The sequence below is a fragment of the Lynx rufus genome, unplaced genomic scaffold, assembly GCF_022079265.1.
Source record: "Lynx rufus isolate CCGP_SWC_20201006 ecotype Redwood Valley unplaced genomic scaffold, mLynRuf1.p SCAF_17, whole genome shotgun sequence".
Lineage (NCBI taxonomy): Eukaryota > Metazoa > Chordata > Mammalia > Carnivora > Felidae > Lynx > Lynx rufus.
This window is the reverse complement of record NW_025814831.1, coordinates 36,620,001-36,646,831: the sequence shown is the minus strand read 5'-3', so window position 1 is coordinate 36,646,831 and position 26,831 is coordinate 36,620,001. Positions and strand designations below refer to the sequence as shown.

Here is a 26,831-nt window from a genome sequence, read left to right as displayed (position 1 = left end):
TGGGTAAATCACAATTGTTGAGGGCTGGTTTCGTTATCTGTTTAAATGAGTTCTTACTGATCAGTCCCCTTCTTCAGTGTGCTGTGAGGCACTGGCTACTGGATCATATTTCTGACTGGCCTTCAGTACCACGTATTCCTAGCACCCATGCCCAATGAGTACTTTCTCTTGGTTGTAGAATTATTAGTAGGTATTCTTCATACACAAGGTAAAATCTCTGAAACAACTCTCAGAGTCATTATAGCATAAATAGCAATGTCTTAGTCTGTTCAGGCTGCTATAACAAAAATACCAAAGGCTGTAATTTATAAACAATAAAAATTTATCTCTCACAGTTCTGGAGCCTGGGAAGTCCAAAATCAAGGTGCTGGCACATTTGGTGTCTGGTGAGGACCTGTTTTCTTATTCATGAACAGTGCCTTCTCCATCTGTCCTCACATGGTAGGAGGGCCTAGGGAGTTCTGTGGGGTGTTTTATAAGAGCACTAATCCCATTCATGAGGGTTCCACCCTCATGACCTAAGCACCTCCCAAAGGTCCAAATTTGGCCCATAGGCTGCTTTTGTGAATAAAGTTTTATGGGAAAACAGGCACATGCATTCATTTGCATATTGTCTATGGTGGCTTTCCTGCTACAAAGGCAATAGAGGCCCACAAATCCTGAAATATTTATTATCTGTCCCTTTACAGAAAAATGGTAGCTGAGCCTTAGTTTGGATCGTTGTTTAAGAGTTACGTCAGGGGCACCTGGGTGGCTCAGGTAGTCTCTCTCTTTCTCTCTCTGTCTCTCTCAAATAAATAAACATTGAAAAAAAAGGGTTATGTCAGAATTTTCCTCTTATCTTTTATTCCAACCACTCAGAGTGTTTATGTATGAAGAGATAATTTGAGAGGAGGAAGGAAATGACAGAACAAAAATGTAGTCTTCAAATCCTGGCACCAACTTATTTCTCTCCCTTATCTTAATCGACCTGTTTCTTTGCTATGGTTTTCCATTTCCCCTTGATCTTCATAGTGCTCTGTGTTGGGAAATAAGTGCAGCTGACTGACCTGGAGAAAAATAGTAGGTTTTTCTCAACAGTGAAAATTTACTATAGGAGTGAATCTTGGATGTGAGGGACTAATTGCTGAGTTTAACAATCTTAATAGAAAATCAAGGATGAGAACCAGTGTCACTGTGAGCATCAATCTCTGAAGATTTTGACTCTCTTCTTATGACTTTGTGTAATCCTGTGAGGAAGTACAAATAAGTCAGACCTCCAAATGTTGTTTGTTTTAATAGGTCTATAATGACGGATCTATACTACCTCAGTCAAACAGATGGAGCAGGTGATTGGCGGGAAAAAGAGGCCAAAGATCTGACAGAGCTGGTCCAACGGAGAATAACATATCTTCAGGTAAGGAAATTAGGTAAAGAAATAAACACGAGTGAAAAAAGAAGGAAAATCATAATAAATAAGACTAAGAGTTGCTGTTGGTTTTTAGTCTTCATAGCCCTTTGCTTTTTTAAAGTATTTACTCATTTTTCATATTTATTCAGAAAGATGCTATGTTATGTCTGCAGTGCAAAGATGGCTAAAACAAAGTCCCTGCCTTAAGGGAGCTAATTCTTATCACACACACATATACACATGCACATGCACGTGTATGTGCGGGCACACACACACACACACACACACACACACACACACACTACAATGCAAAGTAGGAAGTGCTGCATTTTATGTGACACATACAGATGAAATGCTCAGGAATAGCTTGTCAGGAATAAGCTTTGTGGAAAAGTTGTCAGGAATAGCTTTGTGGAAAACATACTATTTGAATTGAGCTGAAAAGGATAACTAGATAGGATTTAGACACATAGAAATGGAAAAGAGTGTACTAGTTGGAGTGTATGAGTAATGGTCCATAGCTGGGAAAGAGGAGGACAGGAGCCCAATGAGAAATGAGATACTTTAGTTTGTCTGAGGTTTTAGGTAGTATGAACAGGTGGGATGGAAAATAAACTGAAAAGGTACGTTTGGGAGCCAGATTGCAGAGGTCCTTGGGTGCAGGTTAATAACACTTTATGATGCATAAGCAGCAAGTGGTTGCTGAAAGATTTTATTTGTTGCATAAACATCATTATAACAACAAACAGCCCCAAGTCCCAGACCCTTTTAAATTTATTCTCTTCGGGGTTCTTTTGTGTTCTCTTTTCTTTTTTAAAAAAAAAAATTTAATGTTTATTTAATTTTTTGAGAGAGAGAGAAAGAGAGAGTGGGAGAGCAGCAGAGAGAGAGAAAGACACAGAATCTGAAGCAGGCTCCAGACTCTGAGATGTCAGCACAGAGCCTGACACGGGGCTTGAACTCAGGAGCCACGAGATCATGACCTGAGCTGAAGTCGGATGCTTAACCGACCAAGCCACCCAGGCGCCCCTCTTCTAGCTCTTATTAATATGCATACCCAGTCTTACATGTTTGTAAGAACAGTGTTGATTTACTTTTTAAATTTTGGCATTTTGCTTAAAATGCCATCAGCTTTTTCTATTTTGGAGTCACAACTTGCTTTTGAAAGGTTTTTTTACACATAAGAGTGGCATAATGAGAGTGATGCTGTTAATCTGAAGGTATTATTTTGGCTGAAGTGGATTAGTATTGGAAGAGACTAGAAGCAAGGAGACCATTTAGGAGATGAGGACCATCTGCAGGTGAGAAAAAGGAGGTATGTGGCAGTTTGCATTGGAAGTGAAGAGATAAATTTGAGAGAGACTGGGAAGGTAAAATTAAGACGCCTTTCCAAGTGGGGGAAAGAGTTGAAATGACTGGGATAATGGGCACATTGTTAACTGACAGGGAACTTAGAATAGTCTTGGGGAAAACAATGAATTAGTAAGTAACTTCACAACGCTTCAAGTTGAAAGCTGTTCCCATCCTTTTCTAAAACTATTGATGGTATACTTTCTGTGTATAATCATTCAGCTTTCCTTCTAAGGTTAAAGTGTCTTGTAAAAGCAAAATAATAGCCGGTGACTTAATCCTGCATATTTCAAGGTACACATTTTCCTACACTTAAATAGGAAAAAATAGAGAATCAAGTGTTTAAAGAGATCATTAAAAACCAAACTGATCTTGGCATGCTGTCTTAGTCTCATACTCCCATGACCATTCATCAGAGGTGTCTGCAGAATGAGAAACACTTGCCTCCTGTAGGGAAGAGGTAATTATCTCCTATCAACTAGAACCTCATTCAGTGAACTGTAAACAGCTGGTGGTGCAGAACTATCATCCTCATTTAAAATGGAAATAACTGTGGTTTCTGAGTTTCTTCCATTTCCACATGTTCATTAGATATGTATTCAACAAAAGTTATATTTAAACTATCATTTGGTCATAGTCCAGTCTGCACACTATAACAAGTACCTGCCACCTGCTTTATTTTCTTGATTTTTTAAGTGGCCAAGTGCTTTTACTTATAGTGCAGATTTGATCCTGTATGTGCTGATTTCTGTGGTTCTGTATTAGAGAATTTTACTTGTAAATCATGCTAATAATTTAAAACCACATTGGCTTTTTTAATCTGTAGACTATAGCAAAATAGCATTTCAGCTGGACCTTACTTTCAGTTTCAAATATTGCTATTTGCCAGGTCTCTTTTTTTTTCCATTGAAAAAGAAAAAATGGTTTTTAATATTCAAGAAGATGGGGAAGATCTCAGTAGGAAAAAACATATTTTAGAAAAAGATTTTTCTTTAATTATTTAATATATCTGTGATCATTTTTTCCATCTAGTCTAAAAGTTCTTTGAAGTCAGGAACTATATTTTTAACATACTATTTGTTAGAGGTTAACAATGCCAGCCATTCACTCTTTCCCCTCTTTGGATAGAGGTGAATAAGCATCCTTTCTTCCATTCCAACAAAATTAAACACATACATTTGCAAGGAATGCTTTCTCTAACTGGAATTTTTATTTCCAGTGTATTTCTAAGCACAACAGCTACTTTGAAAAGAATGATTTGTTACTGGTTTAACTAATGGATTAGAGAGTTTAATCAGATGAGGTGAGCTATTTATACACGCTTTTTAAAATGATTACGTTTTTTCCTGTTACAACCTTTCTTGGTATTCAAATGTTTTGGTGTTCCCAAACTATTGCCTTAAGTGAAATATTATTGTAAAAAAAGGCTATTTAACCAACTTAGATTCTGAAAGACTTCCACAGGGCTTAGCAACTGAGTATTATTCTAGAAAATAAATCTGAAAAGGGGGATAAAGAAAAAACTTTGAACTTTGATACCTGTATTCAACATAAAAATAAGCTGTTCATATAACTTAATGGAGATTTTAGAAGGCTCTCTTTGTTTGGACTATCAGCCAGCAGTTATATAAAGAATGATGATAATTTGTAGGTAACTAGGAAATAAATAAGAAAAAGGAACAATAAAAGCAAATGTTTTTCATAGTGTAAATCTGTTTGGGAGATTTTAGGCATTTAAATACTTTGTTGCATTCAGATGATTTTATAATTTACTTCAGTGATTGGTTTGGACAGTTGAAAGAATTTTCAGTTTTACTAGAATTTTACTCATACTGATGAAATTTATTATCAGTTCTCATTATCACCAACAAGTATTTTTCTAAACTCTGATTTATTTAAGGTGTAATGCAAGTCTTGGTTAAAAAAAAGAAAAAAACAACAACCTAGATTGAGTCATCTTCTTAATCCATAATAGGTTTCATTTTAAATCTAACCCTTTTTGCAACTCTCCAATCCTTTGAATTGAGCAAATATCATTATGTCTCATGAAAATCCTGCTTGATTTAGTCATGTATTTCAAGTTTAGTCTCAATTTTAGATTTTCATTTATTTATCCTATACCTTGGTTTTACTTGGGAGAAACAGTTTCACAAAAGATACTACAAAATAAAAGAAGTACTTATGGCAACTAGACTTCAGTGGAACAAAGTTCATGGCTGTCTTGGTTAAAATTATTTTCTGTTTAGAGTTGAAGACCTTATGGCATGTGATAAAAAGACAAAAGCGACTAAAAGACTATAGTAATCTTACTGAGGACAACCTTGGGTATACCATTAGGCTCAAGTTGTTAGGGTCAGGCGTAAGGCAGGGTAAAGATAGGAGTCAGAGGCTAAAAAATTTTAGCAGTCAAAGGCTTTATTTGGGAACTAAGGTCTCGGGCGAGGTTCTGTGACTCATGGAGAGAGAGAGAGGGGAGTCAGGGAAGTCGCCCCCAGGTGTGGTGGGGATGGGGTTTTTAAGCTGCAGCAGTTCCGGGTTTAGGTCTGGGTGGGCCTTTTTCGTGTCAGGTCGTGCCGTCGCTCGGTGATTGGTTGACCTCCAATTCGTTCTGGAACACTACTAGGGGCTTTTCATTGGGGTGCGCTGGCAAGATGGCTGTCCCCTCTGCTGTGGTTCCAAGGACATCCTAACAAGTAAAATGGACCAAGTAGTTCTCTTCACGTCTTAGGTTTCTGTATGTTTATGTAAAACGTTCTTTATCGTAAAGTGAACATGTAATATTGGCTTGTTTTAAATACCATTTTGTCCTGGTCTTTACTAGTGTGCTATATAAATCATAACAAATAGAGAAAGTGCTGGTTTTTTAAAATATTTTTCTAGTTTCTGATATAAAACACAGGCTCACTGTAAAAACATATTGCTGATATTTTCATTATAAGTCCACATTTTGCCATAATATGTCATTTTTCTAGACTTTTAAGTCTAGAGATTTTATTTTCATTACCATTATTAGAATTTACTTTGTGGCTTCCAATCAGCTCATATTAAATTCTCCTCAGCTCATATTAAACAAACACAATGAAAAAGATGACGATACTTTAGTTTCTTAATTTGTTTGGAACAGTTGGAAGTTGGCAGCTGTGGTGGTGAGAGCTGCTAGTGAGGGCACATAGCTGTGGCAAAAGGCATTTGCCAGTTTAACTTGAAATTATTGGTCTTATGGTTCAGAATGTTTTTTTATTCCACCTAGATCCAAAGTTGACAATTTAAGCAATATTGGGCCCATTTTCAGTAGAGTCTAAATAAAACGTATAAAAAGTAGAAATAGTAAAAGATTTTTGTTTGTTTGGAGGCATTGTTGGTTTATGTTGTGAATAGGACTTTTACTGGAAATTGGTAAGTTAATAGTTTTCCTTTTTTTCATAGAAAAGTAAAAGATGTGAAAATGGAGAACAATTTTATTTTTCTGTTATTTTTTAAGAAAAAATTTAATAACACGAGATATTAACAAACTATGTATATAGCTCCAATTGCCATTAAAAGTAAGATCAGCTACTCTTTTATTTGTCTGAAAAGTATTTCACTGCATCGTCATTCCCAAGGGGTATTTTTAAGACATACACAATTCGATACTGAGAGTTTCGTTGTTGTTTTTCTATTGTGTTATTTTTCTCCTTTCAGCATGTTCAGAATATGATTTCACCATATTCTGGTGTTTATTGATGCCATTGAAAAGTCACCTTTCAATTCAATATTTTCCTTTGTGCTATTAAAAAGATAAGGCTTTTCATCATGCTTTTGATGAGCTACAATTTCTTTATGATGTTCCAACTTGTGAATGTATTTAATTTTTTTTCCTTAAAATTACTTACAACTCCTGGTATGATGCATTTGTGTCATTGAACATTTTTGTAAGGTATCAGAATCTTTTCAAATACTACCTCTGACCCAATCTTTCTCTTCTCTCCTTATGAGTCTTCAATTTAAATGTCCTCTACATTTTTTTTTTTTGTATTTTCCATCTTTTTCTCTGTCATGCTTATTATGGTATTTTTTCACTGTGTAAACTTGGCTTAACTAGAACTATACTTCTCATGCACGCCTCTCTGTGTGCTTCCTAGTTGTAGCTGACCAAAAGAAGGATTTGTACAAGATTTGGGAGGCAGAAAGGAAGCCAAAGCCATCATCTCAGTTGGTTGTTGTGGCTATAAATTGTGAGAAACAGAAGCAGCAACTCTTGGAGAAGCAGAGTCAACACTGGCCACACTTTACCCCACTCTATATTCACAGTTTTTTCTGTTGACTTCCTGGCCCTGTTGACTTACAGTGACCTCAGGCCCACCCAGACTCAGAAACAGCACCTCTGCAGACTTCACCCTGCTACAGACCTCACAATGCACCTTCACTGATTCATTCTGGCAGTTAGCCAGGGCTGGGTTTCTGAGATTCTCTGGCAAGTTCTGATGTGTCCACTTATGCCAGTGCTTCAGAGAGGAGGTTTTTTGTTGTTGTTTTTCTTAATTCTCTACCTTATCCATTCTGATCCTTACTTGTCCAGTGTGTCCCATACTTGTTTAGTTTTACTGTGAAAACAAATATCCTGTTTTCTATTACTCACAGTGGTTCTGCTTCCCTAACTGAACCCTCACTATAGTGGGCACTATTTTTCTTCATTCCCTTTAAGTTCACTAACTTTCCCTTCTCTTGCCATACAGTCCCTTTATTATTTTTTTCCATTTAATTTAATAAATTTTTAAGTCCTATATGTTTATTTTTTATTTTTTATTTTTTTAAAATTTACATCCAAATTAGTTAGCATCTAGTGCAACAATGATTTCAGGAGTAGATTCCTTAGTGCCCCTTACCCATTTAGCCCATCACCCCTCCCACAATCCCTCCAGTAACCCTCAGTTTGTTCTCCATATTTATGAGTCTCTCTCTTCTGTTTCGTCCCCCTCCCTGTTTTTATATTATTTTTTCCCCTTCCCTTATGTTCATCTGTTTTGTCTCTTAAAGTCCTCATATGAGTGAAGTCATATTATTTTTGTCTTTCTCTGACTAATTTAACCTAGCATAATACCCTCTAGTTCCATCCACATAGTTACAAATGGCAAGATTTCATTCTTTTTGATTGCCGAGTAATACTCCGTTGTGTATATATGCCACATCTTATTTATCTGTTCATCCATCGATGGACGTTTGGACTCTTTCCAAACTTTGGCCATTGTTGATGGTGCTGCTATAAACATGGGGGTGCATGTGTCCCTTCAAAACAGCACACCTGTATCCCTTGGATAAATGCCTAGTAGTGCAATTGCTGGGTCGTAGGGTAGCTCTATTTTTAGTTTTTTGAGGAACCTCCACATTGTTTTCCGGAGTGGCTGCACTAGCTTGCATTCCCAACAACGATTTTACTTTTTAAAGGAAGATAGAGGTTTGTTTTTTCCATTCAAAAATAACAGACTGACTGGAGAAATAGCAATTTCTCTTTTCCTGTCTGGATGCCAGCAACTGTAGATGGTCTATGAAATGGAAAGTGGCCAGGTCACACTAGGAATGCATTATTGAAGCTATTGAAATGTTTTTCAGACTGTGGGGAAACCTACCTCCAATACAGGATGTAGACACATTTTTCTCTGACAGGACAAAATAGATTTAAGGCCAGAATATAACTATAAACTTCCATTTGTCTGCTAGTGTACTGACCATGAATGAGATCAAACCCATCATCAGGTGTTCCCAGAGTTGTGGAGTGTGTTCTACTGAGTGAATCAGACAGCATTTATTTCTGCCCAATAGGGATGACAACCAAAAGTAAAGGCAAAAGTAGTACTCGTAACTCATTAGGAAAAGTCATTAGCTTAGCTGTATTAAGATTGTTAATTAAATATTTAAAACAACTGGAGTAGGGAGAAACTTCCAGGAACCTTCCCCATTTGAAAGAAGTTATTATTTTAAGAGGTCAAATAGGGAAAAGTAGACAGTTTCTCAGAACAAAAACTTAAGAGTATACTAAGAAAGAGAATATCTTTCCCAAGAACAAAAATATAAATAGGTTTAGTGAGGAGAGAACAAGAAGTGGTAAGTAGATACAGTGTCCAGGGTAGCTTTCATAAAATGAAAGAGGGGTTTGCTATACTAGAAGTTGACTAAGGACAAAGAAGGAAAGAAAGAGGGGCACCTAGGTGGCTCAGTTGGGTTAAGCATTGGATTTCAGCTCAGATCATGATCTCTGGTTTGTGAGTTCAAGCCCCGAATCAGGCTCACTGCTGTCAACATAGAGCTTGCTTAGGATCCTTTGTCCTCCTCTCTGCCCCTCGCTTGCACGTGTGCTCTTACTCCCCCCCCCCCACAAACATTTTTAAAAAGAAGAAAAAAAAGAAAATTTATTAAAGGTAGTTTTCTAAGCATTATTAAAAACTTTGAATTCTTAGATCTTACAGAGCCCTTGCATGTGAGAGCATAGGTCTGACTGAGTTGTTTGTGTATTCAACAAGTATTTGGATGTACTGGACGTTAGATACATTGCTAAGGATTTAGTGATGAATGAACAGATACGGTACGTTGTCTGCCCTCAGAAAGCTTAAAGTTGAGTAACATTCTCAGAATATGTTTGAATTAATTATCTTCAAATACACATACACACACATGATTTTTTTTTTTCAATTCCTACAAAGTTTTGTTTTGATGTTTATATTTCTGTCTCATTATTTGGATCTTTTTACTAATCCACCTGTCTGTATTACACTAATTTTTGCTACAGGCTTTTTTATTACTCCTTTTTAAAAAGCTTTTATTAAGGGCCAGAGATCTAAGTAAAAAAGGTACAAGATACGAAACAAAACAAAAAGACACTTTTATTATGGAAAATTTCAACATATATAAAAGTGAGAGACTAGTGAATCCCTTTGTACACATTATCCATACCCATTATCCAGCTTTAATAATTATCAGTTCATGGTCAGTTTTGTTTCTTCTATACTGGCATCACTCCTTACCATCTCTGGGATCATTTTGAAGCAAATCCCAGATATTTTATCATTTTATTTGTAAATATTTCAGAATGAGTTTCTGAGAGACAAAGTATCTAAAAGATACTTTTTCAAAAAATAATCACATGCTATTATCACACCTAAGCATAGTAAGAATAGTTCCTTAATATCATCAAATAACCATTCATTGATCAAATTTCTCTGATTACCATGCACATTTTAATGTGTTATTTCAAACAGATTATCTATGGAGGAATTCTGAGAAATGGCAGAGTAGGAAGCACCAAGAATCTGTCCCCCCACCTAGACATCAGTTGCATGGGCAGAAATTATCTGACATAACTGTTTTGGAACTCTGGAGTCAGTTGAAGGCTTACAACTTCCAGGGGAGGAAAGCTTTAACTGTTAAGTTGTGGTTAATTCCGGCTCTTAGCTCCAGAGCATCTACCCATCCCCCCACCCCAACCTCATGGCAGGCAGCTGTGTGTATGTGTCCCTAGAATCCAAAGATGGTTCAACACATGAAAATTGATCACCATAATATGCTACACAACAAAATAAAGGAAGAAAACCACCTCATCACCTCAGTTGATGCAGAAAAAGCATTCAACAAAATTCAGTACCTTTTCATGATAAAAACACTGAACAAAATAAGAATAGAAGGAAACTACCTCAACATATAAAAGCCTGATTTTTGTATATTGATCTTGTGTCCTGCAACTTTGTTAAACTCATACACTAGTTTTAGTAGCTTTTTTGTAGATTCCATCAGGTTTTCTACATAGATTATCATGTCATATGCATATAAACACATTTACTTATTCATTTTCAATTTGGATATCATTTTTGCAGTAGTCTGTTAAAAGTCACTCACCTTAATTAAATAATATAATTTACTATTAGCATAACATACAGTATATCAAAAATTTAGTTCCTTCTATTAAAATCCTTGCCGAAGTCTGATTTTGGATTCTAGGTTTTCTTTTTTTTAAAAAAAATTTTTTTTTCAACGTTTATTTATTTTTGGGACAGAGAGAGACAGAGCATGAATGGGGGAGGGGCAGAGAGAGAGGGAGACACAGAATCGGAAACAGGCTCCAGGCTCTGAGCCATCATCCCAGAGCCTGAGGCGGGGCTCGAACTCACGGACCGCGAGATCGTGACCTGGCCGAAGTCGGACGCTTAACCGACTGCGCCACCCAGGCGCCCCGGATTCTAGGTTTTCTTAGAAGGAGTTTAAAAAATATTTTGAAATGCCTAATGATTATGGAGGAACTTTTTAAATTCCCAGCAGTGTAGTCAGCACAACTCTGCCAGCAGTTTGTTGTTGTTAAGTTAGCATTTTTCTTTTTTTTAATGTTTATTCTGAGAGAGAGCATACCCACGTGCGCACGCGCGCGCGTGCACACACACACACACACACACACACACACACACACACGAGCGAGTGGGGGAGGAACAGAGAGAGAGAAAGGGGGAGAGAGAGAGAATCTCAAGCAGGCTCTACACGGTCAGCATAGAGCTCCCTGCTATCCAAGAGTTGGACACTTAACCGACTTAGCCACCCAGGCACCCTTACATATATATCCATATCCTCTTAATTATCAGTAAGAAAGGCTTTTATTTATTTATGTTTTTTGCGTTTAATTTCTGTTTATTTTTTCCACGTTTTTATTTAAATTCCACTTAATTAACATACAGTGTAATATAAGTTTAAGAAAGACTTTTAGGGGTACCTGGATGGCTCAGTTGGTTAAGCACCCGATTTTGGCTCAAGTCATGATCTCACCATAGTGAGATCAAACTCCCCATCAGGCTTTGCACTGGTTATGGAACCTGCTTAAGATTCTCTTTTTTCTCTTCCTCTGCCCCTCTCCTACTTGTGCTCACTGCCTCTCTCTTTCAAAAAAATAAAAATAAAAAGTCTTTTAAAATGTCATTCCTTAGTAGAGGTGTATAAGAATGCATATGAGTTCTTAACAACTATTACCTAGAAAAAAATGAGCAACTGATGACATTCTAGATGCTACTCCCCCAAACCATTTTATCTTCAAGGATAGGAACACCTAATAAAGATTTTGTCTTTTTAAAATTTTTTTGAATATAAGTTTGAACTTAAATTTTACTTAATTTAGGTATATCAGCTCAGCATCTACTTGTTTTGAGTGTTATTCCATTTTCTCAGTGGTTTTCTATTTCTGGAAATATGTCTTTTTCCCCCCAAGAAATGGCATATTTCACTATAGTTTGACTCTACTCTAGGTTGTAATATACACAATGTTGTTATAGAAGCAGTTTTCCAAATCTTAAAGCAGGTCCGGTTTCCACATAGGAATAGTGTTGTAATTGGGGATTGTGATCTTGACTACCAAGTCCCATACCAGAGGTTCATCTTCTAGAATTCCAGTCTCAATTCCAGCAAGGCAAGAATTGGGGAGTCGCAAGGCTCCCATGAAAGGAAGAGCGAGGCTACTGACCAGAGATGGATTCAGATTTGGGGGCTGGACTTGAAACCTCTACGGTTTTTGGCGCGCTCATTTATAAAAAGGAATACAAATACAAAATTAAGTATTAAGGAAATATTTACAGTCAGTTCTGATTATCTGCATCAATTATGTTCCATAAAGTCACCATAATAAAGGACCTGAATGTGAGACAGGAAACTATCAAAACCCTAGAGGAGAAAGCAGGAAAAGACCTCTCTGACCTCAGCTGCAGCAATTTCTTACTTGACACATCCCCAAAGGCAAGGGAATTAAAAGCAAAAATGAACTATTGGGACCTCATGAAGATAAAAAGCTTCTGCACAGCAAAGGAAACAATCAACAAAACTAAAAGGCAACCAATGGAATGGGAAAAGATATTTGCAAATGACATATAGGACAAAGGGCTAGTATCCAATATCTATAAAGAGCTTACCAAACTCCACACCCAAAAAACAAATAATCCAGTGAAGAAATGGGCAGAAAACATGAATAGACACTTCTCTAAAGAAGACATCCAGATGGCCAACAGGCACATGAAAAGACGCTCAACGTCGCTCCTCATCAGGGAAATAAAAATAAAAACCACACTCAGATATCACCTCATGCCAGTCAGAGTAGCCACAATGAACAAATCAGGAGGCTATAGATGCTGGAGAGGATGTGGAGAAACGGGAACCCTCTTGCACTGTTGGTGGGAATGCAAATTGGTGCAGCCACTCTGGAAAACAGTGGAAACATTTTTCCACTCTGGAAAAATTTTTTTCCTCAAAAAATTAAAAATAGACCTACCCTATGACCCAGCAGTAGCACTGCTAGGAATTTACCCAGGGGATACAGGAATACTGATGCATAGGGGCACTTGTACCCCAATGTTTATAGCAGCACTCTCAACAATAGCCAAATTGTGGAAAAAGCCCAAATGTCCATCAACTGATGAATGGATAAAGAAATTGTGGTTTATATACACAATGGAGTACTACGTGGCAATGAGAAAGAACGAACTATGGCCCTTTGTAGCAATGTGGATGGACTGGGAGAGTGTTATGCTGAGTGAAATAAGCCATACAGAGAAAGACAGATACCATATGGTTTCACTCTTATGTGGATCCTGAGAAACTTAACAGAAACCTATGGGAGAGGGGAAGGAAAAAAAAATGAGGTTAGAGTGGGAGAGAGCCAAAGCATAAGAGACTCTTAAAAACTGAGAACAAACTCAGGGTTGATGGGGGGTGGGAGGGAGGGGAGGGTGGGTGATGGGCATTGAAGAGGGCATCTTTTGGGATGAGCACTGGGTGTTGTATGGAAACCAATTTGACAATAAATTTCATATATTAAAAAAAAAATAAAGTCACCATAAATACTGAATTAGTGAACCACTGCTCCTGTGTTCCTGTGAATCTCTGGTCACAACTTTTTTGTCAACCAATCAACATATAACCTTGGATTATATGTGTTTCTGTTTAAAAAAATTTTTATATAATACATACTGTTGATTCATTAACATTGTATTCCTAGCTTACAGCACTTACACTTGAATGAAGCTTATCTAACACACATATTTTCTCAGTGAGGCATATCACAGCTTTCCTGTGCTTAGGAACATTAGACAGCACTTCACCACTACTCTTAGGGACCATTTTAAACAGTGGAGTTGTACACAACTGCATAAAAATGCAAAAAACATGGCATTGTATAGACTGCAAAAAGGATGTTTGTTCATAGCATGATAGCTTAAACAAGAAGGCAAAGTGCCACCTTGTTTGACCTCAGCTGAGAATTGTGTGTTTCAGGCAGCTCACATTTCTCTGTATTGCATGTGTCCACACGTGACCCTGAAAGCTCCTCAAGTATTGATTTTGAAGTTACAAGTAAATTTTAGCTACTAGGCAAATTTGCAAATATGGAATCTGTGAATAGTGAGGATCAGTTACTTACAATGAACAAAGAAATACCCAACAAATTACAAATTTTTCGAAGTTGACAAGTACCATAACACCAAATTCCAGAAAAATTGACATTCCTTTTTTTTTTTTTTTTTTTTGAAGTAGGCGTCACACAGGGCTTGAACTCATGGCCCTGAGATCAAGAGTCGGACACTTAACCGACTGAGCCACCCAGGCACCCCAGAAAAAGTGAAAGTCTTATTAATTGTCTGACATTCTGTATAAACTGTTTTCCCCATATTTCTTAGCTTATACTCTTCGATTATTATTTATTGGATTTTCTATAAAGTGAATTTATGATGATTTTGTAATATTTTCTATAAAGAGACTAGGAGAGATTGAATTAGATATTTCTCTAAAATGGTTGATTAAAAAAGTTGTTTTTTAATTGATAATTTGTGATGCATAAAATTTGCTACTTTATGTATACATATCTCATGTTTCAACGTTTATTTATTTTTGGGACAGAGAGAGACAGAGCATGAACGGGGGAGGGGCAGAGAGAGAGGGAGACACAGAATCGGAAGCAGGCTCCAGGCTCTGAGCCATCAGCCCAGAGCCCGACGCGGGGCTCGAACTCACGGACCGCGAGATCGTGACCTGGCTGAAGTCGGACGCTTAACCGACTGCGCCACCCAGGCGCCCCACATATCTCATGTTTATACTGCTATAAACTTGGGCCATACAGACAAAGGAATTCATATACCTTCTATTTTATGTGATTCTTATCAAAAAAAAAAGGAGAAAAGAATAATACATGTAATTGTTTAGGTACATTTTGAATTGCATATACATTTTTGAGGATATTAATGACAGAAGAGAACTTCTGTGTTGACCAGGCATTATTGAGAACTAACTCCAATTCTGATTACCTGACACTTCCCATACTGGGTGCCCTGGGACCCATTCATATTGCAGTGCATCCCTTTGCCCTGTACATGTTTATGTCACAAAAATAATGGCACAAAAGTAATCCTGAACCACATAAATATATCCCGGTAGATCTAAACTCAATGAATCCCCAGCTTAATTTTCCCATAGCAGGATCCCAGAAATGCTGAAGGCCACTTCATTGCCACCCAGTACTGTCATCGGGAAAGTGAGATGGGAGGGAATTCCAGGTGGGAAGAGACAGTTATCTTAACTCATTGTGGTCAAATTTTGCAATTTTTGCAAAAACATATGACCAGCTGAACACATTACAAAAGCCATCCTCCTCCCAGGGCCTTTGAAGGGACCTGTTCAGGGGAGGGTCCCTCCAACTTACATTTCAGTAGCCCCACTCTGCCCCTAAGGAAGCTCTTCTCACTGAACTAGGAGGGAATCTTACATCCCTTAGACATGAGATTACCTGAGAACCACTGATAATAAGAAGCCTGAAATAGAGACATATTGCAAAATCAGATGAAAAATAATAGATGCTGACTGCTTAAGACTGAGTGGGTTCTCAAGTACATAGATAACACAGAAAGACTAGGTTGCCTCCAGTGAAAATTTTGCTTTATTTGATATTGGAACAGCAGCTTTCTGTTAAAGAATACCAACCTCTGACTAGGACTTTCACTCTCCTTCAATCCTTAGAGTATACAGCACTTTCTCAAATTGACCAGACTATAATTGATTATCAACTGCTGTTCACTGACTGCCCACAACCTATGTGTAAGATGGCCATGCTCTAGGTGTTAAGTCCTGGCTACTATAGACAGTAACAGAGTCCTTTCCAGTGAGTGTTTTGTGTCTGTTCAGTAAGCTTCACTACCCATTCTTCCTAGGCTCCCACCTTTAATTGCTTACCTTAGGACAGAGTATTGACTAAGAATGTAGGATCAAATAAGCCTTAGATATGATTCAGTGATGAGTCATAAAAGCATACAACTACATCTATGCAGTCAATTAAAATATACAGATAGTTCTCATATTGCTTATAGTACTATAGTGGTTATTCTAAAAAGTGCTTGGGTGTTTGAGTGCTTGGATGTTCTGTGTAGAATGCCATCATGTTTTGACCTACCTAAACCAAAAATTCCAATTGTGATAACTGTTTATCAGGGGGTGATGCATGTGACTTGCACAGCTCATACCGCTTTAAAAACCCATCTGAGGGGTGCCTGGGTGGCTCAGTCAGTTAAGCGTCTGACTTCAGCTCAGGTCATGATCTCACAGCGCGTGAGTTTGAGCCCCACGTTAGGCTCTAGGCTGACAGTTCGGAGCCTGGAGCCTGCTTTGGGTTCTGTGTCTCCCTCTCTCTCTGCCCTAACCCACTTGCATTCTGTCTCTGTTTTTCTCAAAAATAAACACTAAAAATAAATAAATAAATAAAATAAAAACCCATCTGAGAAAGGTTAGTACTCATTCTACTTTTTCTATGGAAAATTGAGCCATTCAAGTCATTACATTGGTGTTATACTGGGTTCAAGATTTGGATCAATTATTTTGAAAATAAGGTGATAAAACATCCAAATATCTGAAAGTCTCATTAAAGCCCTTTAATTGGAAGGTGAAAGGGAGGAGGTATTTCTTCTTATTCTCCTGCTACATTAAGGGAAGTTGTGAAGATGAGTAATGTCTGTAAACTGTCACTTTTAAACACTCTGTATTTCTAGGTAGTAGGCAAAACTCTTATGAGGCAAGTGTAGGAGAATAAATTGAGGCTTAGAGAAGTTTGTGTAACATGCCTAGTAAATGGCAACAGGAAGAGGCAGAGTCTTAACTCCAAGCCTTTATATTCACCATTAACAAGTGCTTTGAGGAGCCAGTATTTTGTTTGTTTTATTTTCCTGGTGCTTTGTTGAAGGTGACTAACAATATAAGCTTCAGGGCTGCTTTTAATATTGGCTGCTAAAGCCACATATCCTTGGCATCATTAGCAACATAAGACATTACCACAGAAACCTTAAACAATTAGATTTCTCATGTATCTAGTTAGTAGAAGAAAGTGAAGTATAACTTTTAAATAACTAAATGAGTAGAATCATAAAAGGTGATTCTACTTTGCCTATATTTGTTGTTTCCATATTTTAAGATGATTTCTTCTTTGTCATTATAAGGGATTATCAATTATGGAAACACATAGAAATTTGCAAAAGTCAGTAGAGAATGTAACCTTTTTTTGAGGAATGAACAAATCTGAAGGAAAAAAGAGATACGGTAATATAAAATGGAAATCCTATGGGAAGTGTGTTCAGAAAGTTATCTTTGTCTTTAATCATAACAGTAGGCATGAGAAGTGATTTTCTTTCTCTGGATTATAAAAAGTTTAACTTAATTGTGGGAGAATGTAGAATGATGTGCTAATAAGTAGATTAAAATTCAGATAGAAGTTTGAGTAGAAAGCCTGATTTTTAACAGAAGAAATGTTATTTCCCCATTATACCTATTAAACATCTTTCTTTCCAGGTGGTACCAAATAAATATCACTTGCTCCTATCCAGTTTTCACTGTTGTTCCATACACAGTAGAGATATCCTTCAAGTATATCTATGGAGGAGGTAAATGTCCTCAGAAAGATGAGTCAAGATTTTAGCAGCTGAGACATTAGGAGAATACTCCTACTAGTGTAAGTAGAAAGTAATGTGGGCATTGGATCCTAAGTGTATTGAAGAACTAAACCTATGTGTCTCACTAATGGTAAATAGGTCCAAAAGTTTTATTAAATCCGAATACAAAACAGCATATGATACAGGTTCCTATATCCTTAGGGAGCATGTATTTCTACCCATTTTGTCTAATGTTGCCTCTCCTTTGCCACCCTGTTTTTACAGATTTTATTAGCCTAGACCAGAGGTCAGCAAACGACCAACCTCAGGCCAAATCTGTTTTTGTAAATAAAGTTTTATTGGAACATAGCCATGCACATTTGTTTAAATATTGTCTGTGACTGCTTTCAGTCTTCAATGACAAAGTTAAATAATTGTGACAAAGTATATGGCCTGCAAAGCCAAAGATATTTACTGTGTGATCCTTTATGGGAAAAATTTGCCAATCCTGGTTTAGACAGTAATAGAAATAATTCTTAAACATTCTTGCCTTATGTTTTCCTTTGCTTCCTCCTCCTCCTGTTCCTTCAGCTGTATATGAGCTCTTGTCTGTATTTGATACATCAGCTTTCTGGGCATATGCCTTTGTCTGCCCCCTGCTGAAGTTCCTACCTCAATTAGCCTTTTTGTTTTTTTGTTTTTTTTGTTTTTGTTTTTTCATTTATGAGTTGAAGAGTTTTTACTGGCTAGATCACGGGACTAGATACGAAGTATATGTAGGGACTCAAGAATATGAGTTGTGTGTTACAGACTTTGCTGTGTTATAGACTTTGGCCATATTCACTTTAGATCATTATTAAAAGCACAGTGATCTTAAGATACAATAAGAAATACTGTTAATGATTATGAAGCTTTCAAATGCAAGTTGATGTCTGCTTAAATATTAGGACATATCTTGATTTATTCTGAATAATATCAGGTTCTACTAGATGGGCTCTGAAGCTTCTATGCTAATGAAATCAGTTTTTATTTTACTTTATCTTTGATTTCTTACATGTTGCAGGTAGGAAGGGACTAAGAGTAATTTTTTTTTTTTTTTTTAGTTCATGATTTTCTTCTCTTTTATTCTATAGTAACGTTCTTCTGGGATATTTGGTCTATTGCTGTCATGCTATCACAAGAGGCTCTAATAGAAAGATTAAGATGCAGATAGAAAAAGATGCGTATAGAGATTTCAATATGGAAAAGTAGGGAGTCACTGATTGTATCTGAATGGATAGAGACAGGTTATTATTTTTACCATTTCTTGTTACTGTTTTCTCTCAACTATTTCATGTCTTTCCCATAGCTATTGCATCTTTTATGCCTCTCTCTTTTCATTGGCATAACTAGTGTTTATTGTTAGACAAAATACATCACCTATAAATATCCAACACTTTTATACGCACACACACCATCATCTCTTTCATCAAGTTGCAGCATATCAGAGGCTATTTGGGATTGTTGGAAGAATTCTAGTTAACATTCTGCCGGCAAAATAGCCCCATAGCTTCAGGCATTTCCCTTGCTCAGAAGTTGGTGTTTTTTTGTTTATTTGCATGTGTGGAGGTTTTTTGTTTTTTTTTTTTAATTTATTTGTTTTGTTTTGAATTTTGGTCTAAATCCTCTTCCCCTGAAGTGATTAGAGTGGCTGTACTTGTCAGGTTTGGAAATGTCAGGGCTAGTAGAGGAGGCCATACCGTGAAGCTGCACTTATCATGAGAGATAAAGAGAGGTGGTTACAGGATGCCCTGTAACAGGGTTGTTTAAAGGGTTGTTTAAAGGGTTAGAGGCAGGATAGATACTACATTTGACTTGTAACCAAAAGACCTAGTGCCCTGCCCTTTGTACTTATATAATGGATGAAAAAGGAAATAAAGTCAGACCCTAAGAAAAAGCTTTTAAAAAGAAGGAGTTTTACCTGTGTTCAAAGCCTACATCCCCTCGAGGCTTTAAATAGTCTTTTAAATGTTCACTATGAGGGGCGCCTGGGTGGCTCAGTCAGTTAAACATCTGTCTTTGGCTCAGGTCATGATCTTGTGTTTCACGAGTTTGGGCCCTGTGTCGGACCTTGTGCTGACAGCTTAGAGCCTGGAGCCTGCTTCGGATTCTGTGTCTTCCTCTCTCTGCCCCTTCCCTGCTCATTCTCTCACTCTCTCTCTCTCTCTCTCTCAAAAATAAATAAAACATTAAAATTTTTTTCCCAATGTTCACTATGAGAGTTCTTTTCTTCAAACATTATGTTTTCTTTTTACATAAGGAGATATAATACCATAGTGTTCTCAAGATTCAAATGATTAAAAAAATGTTGGTGTATCATTTTTAAAAGAAAGTTATACGAGCAGATGCCTCTGGAAACAAAAAGCCATCAGTTTGCCAATAAATAAGTAGCATTATAGATGTGAATTAAATGTGTATCACATGAGAATATGTTGGACTTAAAATACAGGCTTCAGTTTCTGGATAAGATGTAGTAAACACATTATACTGTATTCTTCCTGCTAAGTACAATAACAACAAAAAATCCCGTACAATGTGAATCTTCTATGTTTGTTTATTTTTTTGTTTGTCTTGTTCCTATATATTCCAGTTGGAGGTGTTGGAGAATCTTCCAACCTAAAAATACTAATTGATGGAGCCAAAAAAGGCCTCATTTTGATTACATCTATTCTATTCCAAGAGAATGTCATGAAAAGGGTTGGCCCTTGCCCTTCCTGGTGCCATATCTGTGGAGCTTGAGCACATAGCCCTGTCCACCATACCTGCCCTGCAATAATGAGCGCACCCCTACCTCTACCAACTGGTGTTACAACTGCAGGGACTTTGGACAAAATCCGTCCACCATCACCTTCCTGTAATAATTAGGTAGTTCCATTCTCTTCACAACTAGAGTGGAAGGAGGATATGGAGGAAAGGGAGTTAGAGAACAGGATTTTTCTAATATGTACTTGAAATCCAGGGTAGACCTCTGAACATCACATGCGTGGAACTGATGAGGATCAATGCAGAGAAAGGTCTGAGAACTGAACTCTGTATGATATACTATGTAGGCTTCACACTGGCTCTTGGTTAACCCACAAATGGGGCAGAACAAAATAACACTGAAAAAGCTTTAACAATTAAATTGACATTTGAGCCACAGCCAATAAAAGTGAGTTAAGAATCTATATAGTTTGCTGTCTACTGAAATAGATCATTTAAATAGAAAGTAGAGTCTCATAACATAAGATTCACCATATATCAAGAACCAGGAAAATCTTAATTCAGATGACAAAAGATAATCAGTGGACAGCACACCGATATGGCACAGACATTGGAATTCCTGGTAAGGATTTTAAAGAAGATATAATAACAAAAATGCTGCAATAAGCAATTACAGACTTGAAACAAATGAAGAAGAAATAGAAAGCCTTGGCAAAGAAATGGCGATATGAGGAAAAAAAACAAGTGAAAATTTTAGAACTGAAAAATGCAGTAACCTAAGAAAAAACTGGCTTATGATGGGATAGCTGTGGCAGGGGAAAGAATCAGTGCACTTGAAGTTAGATCAGGGGAAATTATCCAGTCTAACAACAGAGAGAATAAAGATTGGGGAAAAAAAGTAAACACAGCCTCAGGGACCTGTTGGTTAAGAGTCCAAGGAGAGAAGTAAGAGTAAGGGATTGATGAAATTACTGAAAACTTCCTAAACTTGGCAAGCCAACATATTCAAGAAGTTGAACAAATTCCTAACTGGAAAAACCCAAATAATCCATTTCTAGACACTTTATAAGTAATTTGTTGAAAACTAAAGACAATGGAAAAATTCTTCAAAGCAGTTAGAGAGAAGCAATGCATTACCTATGGTGGAACAATTTGATTGACAGTGGATTTCTCATTAGAAAACACGGAGGCCATAAAAAAGAAGTAAGATATTTTAAGTGCCAAAAGAAAAGAACTGACAACCTAGACCCAGAATTCCTCATCCAATGAAAATATAATGAGGTGAAGTAAAGTCATTTTGAGATGAATGAAAGCTAAAAGAATTGATTGCCAGCAGACTTGGTCCAAAAAAAGGAAATTCTTTTTTTTTAAAATATGTTTATTTATTTTAGAGAGAGAGAACATGAGCGGGGGAGGAAAGAGAGGGAGATACAGAATCTGAAGCAGGCTCCAGGCTCTGAGCTGTCAGCACAGAGCCTGACACAGGTCTCAAACCCATGAACTGTGAGATCATGACCTGAGCCGAAGTTGGACACTTAACCGACTGAGTGACCCAGGTGCCCCTAAAGGAAATTCTTCAGATGGGAAGAAAGTGATGACAGAAGGAATCTTGGAATGTCAGAAATGAAGAAAATGCAAATGAAAGGGTAGACATAGGATAATTGATTAGTCTTCTTTTAAAATTTTAAAAATGCTTGATGGGGGAAAGCAAAATTTGTAACATTGTCAGATGTAGTTTTCAATGTATATAAAGGTAATCTTTAAGACAACCATATCGTAAAATGGAGAAAGTAAAGGTACTGAGGTTTCTACATCCCACTTGAAATAATGTTGATATGAGTAGACTAGTAAATTACATGTGTGAGCATACACACACACAACACACACACACACACACACACACACACAGAGTCATTAACAATACTCTGAAGAAATGTATTTAAAAACACTGCAGATGAATAAAAATTAAATACTGAAAGTTCAAATTATGCACAGGAAAGCAGGAATGGGTGTTGTGTTTTGTCAAATACTTTTTCTTTACAAATTGATATAATCATGTGGATTTTCTTTTGTTAATGTGGTAGATTACGTTGAATGAATTTTGAATACTTAGCCAGCTTTGCATTGCTGGAATAAACTCCACTTGGTCATGATATACATATATCACATATATTATATGTGTGTGTGTGTGAGTATGTGTGTATTCACATATCACATATGTATATATGATAAAACAGGTTGAAAATGATAAAAATAATATGTTGATCAGAAAATAAAATAAGTCGACATGATAAAAAATTGACAAAATCCAACACTCATTCATGATAAACACTTAGCACTCTAGGAAAAGAGGGAAATTCTTCAATCTGATTTAAAAAAAAAAGAATTTACAATCTACAGGTATCATTCATCACACTTAATGGTGAAAGATTAAATGCTTTTCCCCTAAACTTGGAAATGAGGCAATGGTATCCTCTCTCACCTATTCTGTCACTCCTATTCATAGTAATGGAAGTTCTATGAAGTCCAGTAAGTCAAGACAAAGAAACAAATGGAATGCATAACTAGAAAGAAAGAAAACTGTCCCTATTTGCAGGTGACATGATTGTCTACATAGTAAAATCCTTAGCAATCTACCAAACAATAACAACCATATAGCAGTAAAACTTCTAGAATAAGTGAATTGAGCAAAGTTGTGGGATATATGATCAACACAAAAAAATTCGTCGTAGTTCTACATCCTTGCAAGAAACAGTTAGAAACCAGAATTTTAAGACATAATGCCATTTATAATTGCCCTAAAAATGGAAAATGCAGTACTTAGATAAAAATACTTATACAATGCTGGTGAAATAAATTAAAGGTCTAAATGAGTGAATGAATTTATTATGTTCATGGGTTAGAAGACTCAACATAGAAAAGAGTTCAGATCTTCGCAAACTGATCCATAGACTGAACATATTCCTATCAAAATCCCAGCAAGTCCTTTTTTCTTTTTGTATATATAGACAAATTGATGCCAAAATTTGTATAAAAAGGCAAAGGAATTAAAATAGCTAAAGCAATTTTGAAAAGAATAACATCTGAATAATAATCATAGTTGATACTTCTAAGACTTAACCATAGTGACAGTGATCAAAATAATGTATAGTATTGGAAGAGAGGTAGACATATAAATCAATGAAACAGAATAGAGTCCAAAATAGACCCACGTGGGTGTACTTTTTTTCATTGAGGTGAAATTTATGTAACCATCTAAAATTCACCATCTTAAAATGAACAATTCAGTGCATTCACAAGGTCACCTCTGTCTAGTTGCACAGCATTCATCAGCTTAAGAGAAAACCTCACTCAAAATCATTAAACAGTTGCTCTCCATTTCCTCATTTCCAATTCCCATGGCCCCTAGAAACCACCAATCTGCATTGTCTATGGATTTACCAATTCTGAATGTTTCATACAAATGGAATCATATGTGATTTTTTTCTATCTGGCTAACTTTACTTAGATTAATGTTTTCAAGCTCCATCCATGTTGTAGCATGTATTAGTACTCCATTCCTTTTTTGTGGCTGAGTAATATTCTGTTCTGTGAGTCTACCAAAATGTGTTTATCCATTCATTTGTTGATGGACGTTTGGATTGTGTTCACCTTTTGCTGTTTCAAACTAGCATTGCTATTAATATGTCTCTACATGTATTTATTTGAGTAACAGTTTTCCTTCTTTTGAGTATATACCTATAAGTGGGCAGTTGAGTTTTGAGACAGATGCAAAAGCAGTTCAATGAAGGAAGCATAGTCTTTTCAATAAATGGTGTTGGAATAATTGGACATCTCATAGGGAAAAAAATGAACCTTGACCTAAACCTCACATTTTTACGTAAAATTACCTGAAAATGGGTAGTAAATCTGACAGATAAAACAAATGTGACATGTAAAACTATAAAACTTTTAGAGGAAAGTGTTGGTATAAATCTTTGTGACCTAGGCTAAAAGTTCTTAAACAGACACCAAAAGAATGGTTTCTAAAAGGGGAAAAAAATCAATAAATCAAACTTATAAAATTAAGAACTTTTGCCCTGTGAATGACCCTGTTAAAGAGGATAAAAGACAAACCATAAACTTGACTGGAAGAAAATCTTCACAATTCACATCTCCAACAACGGTCTTGTATCCAGAATGTATTAAGAACTCTCTTTCTTTTTTAAGTTGTATTTTTTTTTAAGAGAGAGAGAGGGAGCATGTGTGCATGTGAGAGGGAGAGAGGGGCAGAGAGAGGGAGAGAGAGAATCTTAAGCAGGCTCCATGCTCAGCGTGGAGCATGAATCACACAACCCTGAGATTCATGACCTGAGCCAACATCAAGAGTCAGGTGCTTAACTGACTAAGCCACCCAGGTGCCCCAAGAACTCTTCAATCTCAACAGTAAGAAACAACCCAGTTGGAAAATGGACAAAAGTTTTGAGCAGATAACTTTACCAAGGAAGATATATGGTCAACAAACATGCACATGAAAAGATGTTCAAAATCATTAACTATTAGGAGATGTAACCTGAAAACATGATGAGATCCCACCACACCCCTATCAGAAATGGCTAACATAAAAAACACCAAGATTTGGAGCCACCAGCTGTCTCATGTATTCCTTATGGAAATGTAAAATGGTATGGCATTCTGGGAAACAGTGTGACAATTTGGTTCAACAATTATACTCCTGTGTATTTATCCTAGAGAAATAAAAACTCACGTCCACACAAAAATCTGTACACTCACATGCATAGCACTTAATCTGTAATACCCTAAACCTGGAAACAACCTATATGCCCTTCAATGGGTGAATAGACTGTGGCACAATCCAATAACAGACTACTACTCAATAATATGAAGGAATGAACTATTGATACACACAATACCTTGGATGGATCTCAAGAGCATTATGCTAAGTGATAAAACCGATCTCAAAAGGCTTAATACTGTCTGATTTCATTTATAACATTGTCAGAGTTACTAAATGATTGTCACGGAGAACAGGTCAGTAGTTGCCAGAGATTAACATTTGGAGAAGGAGTGATGTAAGAGAAATTATTTTGATGTAACAGCCTGTATCCTGATTGTAGTACTAGTTGCATGAGTCTATATATGTTATAAAATTTGATAGTTCTGTAAACCACCACTCCCCGCCCCCCTCAAAAAAACCTGGTGAAATCTAAAGAAGGTCTGTATATTAATAATATTATGTAATGTCAGTTTCCTGATATTGATAATGAACTGTGGTTAAGTAAGATATTCTCATTGCGGAAAGCTGTGTGGAAGGTAACTCGCTATTGTTTTTGCAATTCATTGTGGGTCTTAAATTATTTAAAAATAAACAGCAAAAAATACTGTGTTAAAGATTTCAAAAAGTTAATAACCTGAACTGGTTAGATCACTGTTAAACTGAGGCAGTGAGAAAAATGGTCTTAAAAGTATTTTTAACTAAAAAAAATAATAACGGGATTTCAAAGAAATTTAGACTCAGCTAACAGTGGATTCTCAGTGCATGGATAGCTACATGGAGAGATGGAACAATGCCTCTATCCACAGGAAAGGCAGCAGGATTTGACATCTGGTTTAGTTATTGTTGGTGGTTTGACTTAAAAGCCAGTGAGTAGACATGTGCTCTAAGTACCAGTGCTACTGGGACCAGTGGCACTTTGCAGAATGGAAGAGCTGGCAAAACAGTGTAGGTTATTCTGATCTTTATTTAAAACTGAACAAAACATTCACAACAGTTTTTGCACAAGAACCGAAGTTTCAACTAGTGTTTCTCTTTTGTGTCTGCTATCTACTTCATCTTTTGATCTGGGCTAACCGGTTCCAAACTTGCTTTTACTTTTCTCCTTCTTTCCCCCTTCTCTCTCTTCCTCTTTCCCCATTCCCCTCTGTCTCCAGCACTTCTTCCCTTTCCCTCTTTCCTCCCTCTTTCTTCTCTATTCTCCCTTTCTTCCTTTCCTTCCATCCCTTCCCCATCTTTTTCCTATCTCCCTCTTTTTTTTTTTTTTTTCTTTTTTAAGGAGTACCTGCTGTATCCTCCCTGAATATTGGTTTTGGAGAAGGAGAGTATAATTAGGCCTGTTAAGTAAAATGGTGGAGGACATTTCTGACATTCAACCTTAATTTTTAAACTAAGTTATTTTTAGATTGAGAAATTAAGCTGGTTCTGACACCTGGGAGTCAGGCTATAAACTTATGGGGAAAAATTGAAGGTGCTTGAAGCTATATGTCTTCTGTGCATTTGTGTAGGATTGGCAGAATTTGGCTTCTCAGAAATTAGTTTCTCTTCTCTAGCCTTGAAGGGACTTTTGTTTACATTAGATTCTCGAATGAGAGAGTTAGATTTGGATACATCTCATTCTTTCTCTGACTTTCTTTTGTGGCTTTTATAGTTGCAGAAGATATTAGCAAAGTTGCTC

The 26,831-nt window shown here is 36.7% G+C and overlaps 1 protein-coding gene across 6 annotated transcripts in view; it reads left to right on the top strand.

The window, feature by feature from the left end:
* Nucleotides 1-26,831, top strand: part of FUT8 (fucosyltransferase 8) — a 409,669-nt gene that overhangs the window by 314,888 nt on the left and 67,950 nt on the right. For all 6 annotated transcript variants that reach the window (XM_047079496.1, XM_047079498.1, XM_047079500.1 and 3 more), the window contains one exon: nt 1,282-1,396. In XM_047079496.1, the coding sequence (XP_046935452.1) occupies nt 1,282-1,396 (115 nt within the window). The remainder of the gene's footprint in view (nt 1-1,281; nt 1,397-26,831) is intronic.